The sequence below is a fragment of the Phalaenopsis equestris genome, unplaced genomic scaffold (assembly GCF_001263595.1).
Source record: "Phalaenopsis equestris unplaced genomic scaffold, ASM126359v1 Scaffold000276, whole genome shotgun sequence".
Taxonomy (NCBI): domain Eukaryota; kingdom Viridiplantae; phylum Streptophyta; class Magnoliopsida; order Asparagales; family Orchidaceae; genus Phalaenopsis; species Phalaenopsis equestris.
The window spans coordinates 584,429-596,947 of NW_018164718.1; the positions used below are offsets into that span (position 1 = coordinate 584,429).

The 12,519-nt window shown below is 38.0% G+C and overlaps 1 protein-coding gene across 3 annotated transcripts in view; it reads left to right on the forward strand.

The window, feature by feature from the left end:
• LOC110024822 (50S ribosomal protein L13) overlaps positions 1-9,406 on the forward strand; it is a 19,256-nt gene extending 9,850 nt beyond the window's left edge. For 2 of the 3 annotated variants that reach the window (XM_020724989.1, XM_020724991.1), the window contains 4 exons: positions 7,595-7,666; positions 7,776-7,942; positions 8,031-8,142; positions 8,859-9,406. In XM_020724989.1, coding sequence (XP_020580648.1) covers positions 7,595-7,666; positions 7,776-7,942; positions 8,031-8,142; positions 8,859-9,065 — 558 coding nt within the window. In that variant the 3' untranslated portion in view covers positions 9,066-9,406. The remainder of the gene's footprint in view (positions 1-7,594; positions 7,667-7,775; positions 7,943-8,030; positions 8,143-8,858) is intronic. The other variant, XM_020724990.1, reaches the window with a different exon arrangement.
• Positions 9,407-12,519: the final 3,113 nt, after the last annotated feature.

Sequence of the window (12,519 nt, forward strand, 5' to 3'; positions counted from 1 at the left end):
GAAAAAATGGAGAAGGATACTCTTTTTTGTGGAAGGAGGGGACTTAAACCCACAGTTGACAAACAAGTTGTGTTAGGATTGGGTGGGCTTATAAAACATAAGGATGGTGGGTGAATGGGCTTAGAATTGTCCCTATATTAGCTAATGATTGACAAGGGACTAAGAATGTGGTATGATAGCCCCCCTCTTAGAAGGAGGTGGATCATATGGCCCAAAGATGGTAACGAAGAAGGCAATGACTATGTGACCCAAAAACAATGGATGAAGAAGGGCGGGATAATCACACTCTTGGAAGGAGAGGTGATAATTTAAGGAGAATGAGGATGGGGGTTATGATAAATTTTTTTCTGGAGAGGGGGATTATATGACTCAAAGATAGCAGGTGGAGGAGGGTAGGCTAATCCTTCTTTTGGAAGGAGGAGACTAATCACCCTAAGACAATGATAACGGACAAGAGAATAGTCCCTCTCATCGGAGGGAGGACTATATGATTGAGGACGACAGTGTAGACAAGGGAGAGTGGGGTATGTTACTAGATGATGGTGCATAGAGAGGATGATGGCTCTTTTCTTGGAGATGGGGAACTTTGTAACTTAAAAATAATAATGTAAAGTACATCTAATTACATCATAAATTACTGGATATAATTTTAGGCAGCAGTTAGAGCTTTTAAAACTCTTTGATATGGAAGTTGAAGATGTCTCAAATAAGGAGAATTGTGATTTACTCTTAAATTTTTAATGGGGTATTTTTTTTTATTTAGAATCATATTAATATATTTCCTATTTTTATTGACAATGAGTGGTCTCGAGCAAGCCATTTGCCATTCAAATGCGACTAAAGGATCTTGTCCATATGTTACCCAATTAACTCACCCAGGTTAGGGTCAGTTTGCCTTATTAGCCAAGAGTGTGGAGTGCTGATTCAGTGGCGGCCTTTATTGATGAAGTCTCAAACATGTGAATAAAATATGCCATTTTGTAGATCTTAACACCTAAATCGAATGAAGTTGACATATTAAAATTCTTAATATCAAATTAGCAATAACAATTAGAGAGTTTATTGATTAATACATTGTTTGATATAAAAAATCCTTTTGGAGAGGTCTATTTATAAATGCTTAGCCCTAGTAAATTTAGGCATTCAAATCCAAAGCTATCTTAGAAAGTTTGAGTCATAAATTCTCCTTCCGAGAAGTGATTTATAAAAACATAACCTTGTTAAATTTTGGGCAGCCCAAATCAAATTTTTTCGAGAAGCTTGGAGTTTGAAAAACTTTTTCAGCGAAGACCTAGTTATTAAATCTTATTCTAATAACGTAAAAAAAATCGAATTTAAATGCATTTTGGATTTGTTCTGGTCACATACCTTAACTTCGAAAGAAGTCTATGTGAAAGTTGTTAAGTCTTATCAATTTTAGGAATTTAAACTAAAACTATTCCCAAATAGGCCATGGTTACAAAAACTTAGTGTAAAGCAATCATATTATTTGAGGAGTTCCAAGTTATGAAATCCCTTTCTAAGAAGGCTAGTTGCACAAAAAATGATACTAGTAGCAATAATCTCAAAGAATTATATTACTAAATTTACTCACTGAAAATTGCATTGGTTCTTTTTAGTTAATTCTAAGCATTGGGTCAGGTTGTGACAAAGGTTCCAGTCCATCAATTGTGGTGATGCCTAACACTGCGAGCTGCTTTCCTTCTTGTTGACTAAAAGAATGAGGGTCTCCTCTCAAGGAAAACAAACTTATGACTTTCCTATTCAATGAACGAAAAACTACAAAGTGTAAGGGCTTTGAATAGACCTCATGCCTAAACTTAATGAATTTCCAATTCAATGAATGAAAAGCTACGAAGGGTCCTTGAATAAACTGCATGCCCAACCTGATTTGAAGGTGATGAACGAGGCAATGCAGGGAGGTTGTGGAGGCGATTGACAACAATTAATATGGTCGTCCTCTTAATAGGAGCAAGGAGCATAATTACTTGAAGGAGAAGCCATGAACGATGGAAGGTTGGCAGGCCATTGAGGGTGGTCAGAATAGTTCATCTCTTGAAAGGAGGAGGGGCTAAACAATCCAAAATCAATTGATAATTATGGTTGGTCGGGATAGTCCCAACTATGAGAGTAAGAGGGACCAAATGGCCTAAAGCTAGTAGGTGGCTGATAAGAGTTAAGATGATCTGTTTTCTCAAAGGAGGGGAATTTGAATGCTTGGACGTCAACAAATGTGATTGGTAGGATAGCCCCTTTTCTGGAAGGATGTGAGCTTGTCGGAGATGAAAAGTAAATAGGGGGTTGGATAATCTCTCTCTTAGAAGGATAGGGGACTGACTATATGACTCCGGGAAGGTGGGTGAAGGGCGGTAGGATAGTTCCTTTTTTAGAAGAAGGGAGACTATATGACTTGAAGATGCAAAGTTAAAGGAAATCCCCTTGTTAGGAATGGTAATCATATGATCAGAAGGGAAAAAATGGAGAAGGATACTTTTTTTTGTGGAAGTAGGGGACTTAAACCCACAGTTGACAAACAAGTGTTAGGATTGGGTGGGCTTATAAAACATAAGGATGGTGGGTGAATGTGGTTAGAATTGTCCCTTTCTTGGGAGGAATAGACCCTATATTACCTAATGATTGGCAAGGGACTAAGAATGTGTTAGAATAGCCCCCTCCTAGAAGGAGGTGGATTATATGGCCCAAAGATGGTAACGAAGAAGGCCATAATTATGTGACCCAAAAACAATGGATGAAGAAGGGTAGGATAATCACATTATTGGAAGGAGAGGTGATAATTTAAGGACAGTGAGGATGTGAGTTATGATAAATTTTTTTTTGGGGAGGGGGATTATATGAGTCAAATATAGTAAGTGGAGGAGGGTAGGCTAATCCCTTTTTTGGAAGGAGGAGACTAATCACCCTAATACAATGACAACGAAGGAAAGAATAGCCCCTCTCATCGGAGGGAGGACTATATGATTGAGGACGACGGTGTAGACAAGGAGAGAGTGGGTTATGTTACTAGACGATGGAGCACAGAGAGGATGACAGCTCTTCTCTTGGAGATGGGGAACGATGTAACTTAAAAATAATAATGTAAAGTATATCTAATTACATCATAAATTATTGGATATAATTTTAGGTAGCAGTTAGAGCTTTTAAAACTCTTTGATATGGAAGTTGAAGCTGTCTCAAATAAGGAGAATTGTGATTTACTCTTAAATTTTTAATAAGAGAGTTTTATTTTATTTAGAATCATATTATTATATTTCCTATTTTTTATTGACAATGAGTGGTCTCGAGCAAGCCATTTGCCATTCAAATGCGACTAAAGGATCTTGTCCATATGTTGCCCAATTGACTCACCCAGGTTAGGGTCAGTTTGCATTATTAGCCAAGAATGGGGAGTGGTGATTTAGTGGCGGCTTTTATCGATGAAGTCTCAAACATATGAATAAAATATGTCATTCTGTAGATCTTAACACCTAAATTGAATGAAGTTGGCATATTAAAATTCTTAAAATCGAATTAGCAATAACAATTATGAGAGTTTATTGATTAATACATTGTCTGATATAAAAATCCTCTTGGAGAGGCCCCTTTATAAATGCTTAGCCCTAGTAAATTTTAGGCATTCAAATCCAAATTTATCTTAGAAAGTTTGAGTCATAAAATTTCCTTCGGAGAAGTGATTTATAAAAACTTAACCTTAGTAAAATTTGAGCAGCCCAAATCAAATTTTTTCGAGAAGCTTTGAGTTGGAAAACTTTTTCAACGAAGACCGAGTTATAAAATCTTACTCTAATAAAATAAAAAAATTGAATTTAAATGCATTTTGGATTTGTTATGGTCACATACCTTAACCTCGAAAGTAGTCCATGTGAAAGTTGTTAAGTCTTATCAATTTTAGGAATTTAAAGTAAAACTATACCTAAAGAGGCCATGGTTAAAAAAATTTTTGTAAAAAAATCATATTATTTGAGGATTTATAAGTTATAAAATCCCTTTCCAAAAAGGCTAGTTGCACAAAAAATAATACTAGTAGTAATAATCTCAAAGAATTATATTACTAAAATTTACTCAATGGATGCTTGACTAAAAGCACCTTTGAACCACTGAAATTGCATTGGTCCCTTTGAACTGATTTGATGTAGATTTAGAATATTGGATGTCATTAGGAGAGAGTAAGCATCCTTAAGCATATTCATCATGTTGGCTATTATAGCCTATCTATTAGGAAACAATCCACGATCGCTTCTCAACCTTACTAAATAATATTATGTCAAAGTCCTCTGTTGTTAATAGATTGGGCATACCAATTTAACTCTGGATGATACGATCATAGAACATTGATTGCTTTGATTATTCATCTTTTAATCATACCCCAAACTACAAGGACATACTTAACCATGACGTGCAATCATACTGGATATTGATATGATTAGACGTCAAAATTGACAGGCTTTTCCACATAGACTATGGTAAAAACATTTTATTTTCTAAACACCAAATGAAAGTAATACAACACCGATAACTCACATTAATACAAAAGATAAGCACCTAAAATTTGAGAGGTAGGCAATTCCTCATAATTACAATTTGAGAGATAGGAAATCTCTCTCAAACCCTAAACCTAAGATACAAGAGTCATCTCATGCATAAACCTAACACTAAACATAATAAGTCTTGTTATACCTAGAATAACAATAATAAAAGACTAAATTTGTCCTTAGACATATTGAAGACAAAATTACCTTTAGGCTAGACAGCGACATAAAAATACTCTCTCATACTCTCTCCTCCTCCCAATTACACATTGTCCTCAAGGCGGGAAAAAGTGAGTGTTCCTCCTCTACCACCGCAGTGTCTCTATTCTTCATCCTGTGTTTCCTCATCATGCACTATGAGAACTTGTAATTTTCAAGCATTACAACAATATCCTGTGGTAAACTTCTCATCACATAAAAAATGTAGCCCCTTGGCTTGCTTCTGCTAAATCTCTTACTCTATAAGGTGCTCGAGTATCGTTCCCGGTCATGACTCATTATTTTTGTCCCATGCAACCTCCCTCTGGACTTTCACTATTTAAGTTTTTGGGATCGTTGTGGTTGTAGCAGTTCGGTACGTGTCTTAATCTGTGCTTCTCTTATCAGCTATCTTTATCTGATTCTTGTCCTTCACCGTTTGGGCCAACTCTAATTTCTCCCTCAATCCCCACAGTCTCATTAGTCGAAGTGTTGCCCTTATGTCGGGCTTTAGGCTTCATGAAACTCCCCTACAATCCCGCTTCAAAATCCCCCCTCAACCACTTCAACTACAGCTTGAATCTCACTCTATATTCTATGGTAGTCCCCTCATGGTCCAAGGCATAAAATTTCTCGTGTAGTTCTCCTTCCCGAATGACCTAGAAATATTCCAACAAACAATCATTAAATCCCATAAATGGATCAGATACCTAACCTCCTTCCACTGAAATCCTGTTAGGATTTTCCCCTCCAAAAATAACCCTCCCTGTGTTGTGAGCTTCTCCTCTCTAGTTAGCCCATTCGCCATGAAGTATCACTCTCCCGATACACCCACCTTAGTGTGTCTTCCCTCTCGAAAATCGTCAGCTTCAACTTTCAAACCATAGCATTACAAATCCAACTTCTTCTCTCTGACGTTTCCTCCCATGTATCTAGGGTAAAATTCAACCTTCGATCATAGCCATGCCCCATTCTGATTTCTCCTTCCTTCTTTATGCTTTTCTCAGCCCCTTGCATAGCCCCTCCATGTCTTGACCCAATCCCCTATATCAAAAATCTCTAATCTACCTCCCATCGGAGTCACAGGGGGAAGCTCGTGATGTTGGATGTTTTCTTCATGTTCTTCACATTCGATCTCTTTCCCGGTCACGGGTTCTCCACAACCTTTAATTATGTTTTGCACATTGAGTCATCAGTAGGGACTTGTATTGCATCTCAATGCGCCTCTTTATCATCTCCTCAAGGGCCGCGAATCGGTCCTCAATTGAATTCTACATGGAAGAAATCCTCTCAAGACGGCCCTCCATTTGATTTTCCATAGAAGAAAACCTATTCTTTATGGCGGTGAACCTTTTCTCCATCTCATATTTAAGTTGACACAACTCTTCCTCTAATTTCATCTCAAAATCATCTACTTTCTTGTCTGTCATTACTCCCTGTACGGTTTCAGAACTCCTTTACGCTGAAATCGTGAGCTATGAATTTTTTGTACGTGTTTTCGACTTGCGTGGAACTTTGGATGTTGCGATCCCTGAATTCATGTACGCGGTTTGGTACTTTGAAGCCGCGTAGAACTTTAGACACTACTATCCAAATTCCCGTATGCAAGTTTGGCGTGGAACTCCTTTACACTGCGATCCCTATTGTGGTTTTCAATCATTATGGCATGGAACTCTTGTATGCCACCATGTTACCATCTTGGCAAGCTCTAATAATATATGGGTTGTTCGGACGCAACAAAAAGAGGAGAATGTGCGTCTGAACCTTTCGATTCCAAGGATTGAAGGTTACGGTCTCGTTGATGATTCTCGTTTGTTCATTCACACACTGCGATCCCGTCATTCCCTTCCCCACGAGCCCTAAGCGCGACTGTATCCCCTGGTTGGGGAGGAGGAAGATGGAATTTCATGTCTCTATACGCTGCTTCCCAACCGTCAACATTGCTTTCCGGTTGCCGGTTCCATCACTGTATGTTGGAATTGTTGCTCCTGCATTGCGCTTGAATGCCACGATCCCGTCCTTGGCTTCCTGCTCCATGACCGATTCCCAGAACTTGCTCTATACCAATTTAATACCATACGACATCAAAATCAGTACACTTTTCCACAGAAATTAGGGAGAACACAAATTTTATTTTCCTAACACCATATCAAAGCAATACAACACTAAGAACTCACAAATACAAAAGAGAAGCATCTACAATTTGAGAGACAAACGATCTCTCCCAGTTTCTACAATTCAAGAGGTAGAAAATCCCCTCAAACCCAAAACCTAAGATACAAGATTCAATCTTGTGCATAAACCTTACTCTAAACATAACAACTCTATTTATATCCAACAATAGCAATAATAATAATAATAAAAAGCCCCTAGTCTAGACGCCGACATAACAATATATACTTGTTCAAAAGTATTCTTGGGTTTAACACCCTAAATATAATCAACTATAGAGATTTGCCTCTACCAGAAACATCAATTCCTAGATCTATGTATATCCTAGATAGTTTTTCATCTAAGAGAAATCTTTAGGAAAATAAAATATTTTGCGTTTGGAAGCTTATTGTTGCTTAGCATCCTAGTGTTTTGGCTCCAAAAGTGTCTGAAGAAGGAAACAATCTAGAGCTGAGTGCTATCAAAGGCTAGAGATTTTGCACAACTACGTCAAGTGCATTTCTCTCACATCTTCATATCATTGCTGCTCTATCTTATATGTCATACAATTATAGACTTTTAAATTGTCGTCAATCATCACTTTTACATAATGGCTTTTTTTTCACATTCAAAAATTTTTATCAGTTTTTTTTATTCATAAGGTGGTGGTGATGTCAGCTTCCTAACATATTTTACAGAAAGCACTTGCTGGACTAAGAAGGATCAATTTAGAGGGCCTAAGATGGCGGCTTTTCGATGCCAAAGGACAGGTTTCTTACATTCTCTCGATCTCTATAAAAATGTCATCTTTTTGTGTAGATCTTCAAAGCTACCTTGTTACTGATTTGTAGAAAGTAATGGCAGTTTTACTATTTCTAGGTACTTGGTAGATTGGCATCTCAAATAGCAACTGTTATTCAAGGGAAGGATAAACCAACGTATACACCATATCGTGAAGATGGAGACATGTGCATTGTGCTCAATGCAAAAGATATTTGTGTGACTGGAAGAAAAATGACAAATAAATTTTTTCGATGGCATACTGGGTAGTTACCTTTTCTTTTCCCTCCTGCATAATAATGTCAAATGGATTCTTTTCCCTCAAGTTCTTATTGATTTCATCTTCAATTTAAGGTATGTTGGTCACCTCAAGGAAAGAAGCTTGAAAGACCAGATGGCAAAAGACCCAACAGAAGTGATTCGCAAAGCTGTTCTCCGTATGCTTCCTCGAAATAAATTACGTGATGTAAGTGCTTTTCTAAAGCTTCTAATATACCAATTTCTAGGATGAACAATTCATTTGTTAATGTAATTTCAATAAATTATCACGATCATTATCAACTATATTGGATCTCATCTCAGTTAACTGTGGTCAACTATATGAATTCACATTAGATTATTCATTCCATCTTTTCATACTTAACTAAAATTAGGCCATAAACGGAATTATATGTAATATATGATTTGTAAAGTTTAACAATTATGTTTAGTTCTACTTAAGTACGAAATATTATGCATACTTTTAGCTTTAATTGAATTCAAATCAATTAACTGCGCCATATAATTTATCAGTTTTCATTTTTGAATTCAGAATCTTACTCTTTAGTTTTAATACCTGAAGCTGGCTGATTGGATCAGCAAATTGGACTTCCGATGTGGAATTCCTAAATCTAGCAAAATGAGTTGATTTATTGTTTGCCTTGTATTTAGATCAATTTTGTTTTTATATCTTTCATGTTAGTGTCACTTGATGATGAACAGTGTTATAAATTTGTAGCATTCCTTCTACACATTTTAAAATTTAGTTTCTATCATGTCAATCATATAATTTGAATCTCGGTGTGACCACCATATTCCTCGACTTGATAAATTCTTTAGTGAGTCTTTCTTAACCTTTTGAGACTAGTGATAGCTTCTTCCCTATTATGAACAATGGATGAAAACCCACTGTATTTTCTGTAGGACCGAGATCGAAAACTGAGGATTTTTACGGGGAGCGAGCACCCTTTTGGAGACCGTCTTTTAGAGCCGTATGAGATGCCCCCTCGACAAGTTCGGGAGATGCGTCCCCGTGCCAGACGCGCCCTCATCAGGGCTCAAAAGAAGGCAGAGCAGAGCAGTGTGAATGCTAGTGCCATGGCTTCCAACAAGGAAGATAACCGTGTATGAATTGCTCTACTTTCTGCTCTTATATATATATATATATATATATAATTGGCAAGCAGAATGAATTTAGTTGTCATGCCATCGTCAAGATTAGTTTTTTGTTCCCCACTTTTTAGGGCACAATTTATCTGGTTTTCATCATTGGGGACTCTTTTATCATGTTTTGTGTTTTTCATCGCTCTTCTCTGGGAAGTGAAGAAATCATTTTATGTCATGCATTCTAAATTTATAACTCATATTATTCTTGTATGTTAAGTAAAATGTTGAAAGAAATGTTTAGCTTTGCCTTTCACGTTATGTACTTACAACTTGTTTGAAATAAATAAGAGGTAGATTTACATACATACCATTCAGCTCTTATGTATTTACAATCTAACACCTAAACTTTAATTATTACATACATAATATACCTTGTTATGCATGAAAAAGGTATATTTCACTTTTTTTTAAGTTAAGTTGATGGTGTTTTTGATGTAATGTCAAAGATTCAAGGGGGCATATATATATAAAAAGTAGAGTTTGAGTTAGATATGTAAATATATAAGAATTGGGTTGTATTCAGTTTATTTTTTTCTCTTCATCCATGCATGTATCCTGTGGCTCCGTATGTTGATGAGTCTGTTACTCATGTGGGATGTGGAACTGTGAGAAACTCAATCTCCGCCCCGTGACTTAGCAGAAACTTTGAAAGCAATCGAAGTATTCCCATGCGAAATAATCATCCTTTAATAGCTCTGTTCTAGTCGTTACCATTAATGTAAACAAAACTCTTTTGGATCAAGAGTAATTAATCAAGTGGGAAATGTCCCTTTGGGGCACTCTAGACCCCATAACAGGTAAACACACCTGAATCTTTGATTGTTGGTAGTCTACGTAGGTATTCTTTCGCGGATATTGGTCCAATGTGCTTTCGCCTGATCTTGTTTGAGCAAATTACTTGATCTATCATTGCGAGATTTATTGCACGTAGGCTTTCCATGTTTTTTTCACTTGTTTATCTTCTTTGTCGTATGTTTGACTTTTCTGATTCCTCTCTTTTCTTGATCATTCACATGATCCAAAAGAGAGACTTATTTGAAAAAGTGAAGTATACGATGATGGACAATCTATCAACTCTTGCAATAATAAAAAAGGGAAATGAATGAAAACAGTGACTGGAAGTAGGGCCGCAACTTGCGAGATGATACGATTAGAGCAACAATTATTTTTCCATAGTCGGAAACCTGACCTTTGCTCCTCAGAGAACACGACTAGTGTTTGGCTTTCATCCGTCAAATGGAAACTTTTGACCTTTTGGAGAGTTTTGAAGAACGCTGCGCACTTTTTGCATGACCTCGAAATGAACCAAATTAGATCTGCAATTTGACCGGTCAAATTTTTAACTTCTTGAGTATTCCGCTGGGACAACATGTCATTCAATGCCTGAATTTTGTCGAGGTTTACTTTTATGCCTTCGGGAGTTATGAGATAACCTAAGAACTTGTCAGTTGAGGCTTCAGATGTGCATTTTAAGGGGTTCAACCTCATATTATATTTTCTTAGGGTTTGAAAGTTTCTTTTAGGTCTTTTATGTGTTGTTATGTCGTCCGACTTTTTACAAGGACATCATCGACATAGATCGTAATATTCTTTCCTTTCATTTTTTTTTTAAATTACATCCATCAAATGCTGGTACATTTCCCTGGTGTTCTTAAGCCAAAAAGAGCATTACATTATAACAAAACACTCCCTCGATCTTAATGAAAGTGGTATTTTCAGCGTACGTTGGGTGCATCCGGATCTGGTGATAGACGGAGAAAGTGTCCAGGATGCTCGTCACCTACTGCCCTATTTTACGTCCACTAGGGCATCAATCCTTAATAACGAATAGCAATCCTTTGGGCAGGGAACATTTAAGCTGATGAAGTCGACACAAATCTTGCACTTCTTGTTGGCTTTTTGGACCATGACAACGTTTGAGTCATGTGGGGTATTGCACCTCTCGGATGTATCCTGCTTCTTGCAGCTTCAACACCTACTCTCTAATCGGCACAACCAGTCACAAAGTTCCTTATCTTCTGGTTGATTGGCCAAACTGTAGGGTTCCCGTTTAACCTATGATAAGCAACATCAGCTTGTATCCCAGGCATCTCCGCAACGAACAAGACGAAGACATCACGGTGGTCCCAAAGTGTTTGAGTTAACAGCTCCCGGTGTGTTGCATCAAAATTGTCACTTATTTGGAAAGATTTGCCTATTTGTTTTCGCTAGTGAAGATCTCCTGGGTGGCCTCACTGGTCTCGAGGCTGCCTTCCTTTTGGTTATGTAGTCGAGTGGTTCTTGCTCCATGCTCCCAACCGCCTGAAAGCAGCAAACTCTCAACTGCTCCAAATATCCCATGACAGTGATTATTTCTATGTAACCCGGGAACTTTACTGTAACGTGGTAGGTGGACACCACAGATCTTAAGTGGTTTTGCAGTGAGTAGCCAAAAATGTCATTGTAGGTTAATGGCGAATCCACTATCATAAAATCTTGTCCCCGTGAACTGCTTTTCTCCTTCACCCCAAGTGACCACCAACCGCATTATGCCGAACACCTTTTTTCTTTCACTTGATCAAAAACTAAAAAGTGGGTTGACTGGTGCTACCAATCAGTCAGTCTGAAGATTAAGCTTATTGAACAATGACTTTAAACAAAATGTTAACGGAGCTGTCAGTGTCAATGAGAATGCTCCCGGCTTGGAAGTTATTGATTATCCCCATAAAGACTATGGCCTCATTGTAAGAGTTTTCCCGTTGGAGAAGGTTGCCATCTGTGAATGTGATGGGAGGACAACCTCCCTCCTCTGTATGGATGCGAGGTTGCATAACTCATCTATCATTGTCCTCTTTTGGGACTTCCACTCAGGGGCATCCATTCTTCCCAGGATAGTCGGGATCATCCTGACGATATGGGCAACATTCGTCTGTACGGGCCCTCTACTGCTGGAGTTTTCCCATGTCTCTGAATCGAGTGTCTCTGGGCCACGAACTCCTTCAGCTTCCTTGCCTTGATCAAGTCCTCGATGAGACTCTGGAGGTGCCTACATTACTCGGTGTTGTGGTTGTGATCTTGATGACATTTACAATACTTCCTTGATTCTCGAAGAAAACCTTTGGCCCTCATTGACGTGGGTTCCTTAAAATATTATTTGTCTTGGATGACGTCCACGACTTCCGCCATTGACAACCTCAAAGGGGTAGCCCGCAAGCCCTCATAATCTCTGTATGCCTGTTCATAACATTGTGTCAGCCTCTCATAGTACCGGGTTGCAGGTCTCGATTCCTGTTCTGGACACCATGTTGGTTGTGTCGTTTGATCCTTCCATTATTGTGAGAGGACTGATAGTCTTTAAAATAGCACTAGAAGGTGGTCTATGTTCCACCCTAGGCCTTGACCCACCACTGGGGTAGCTTTTTTATGGTCGTGACGCTCA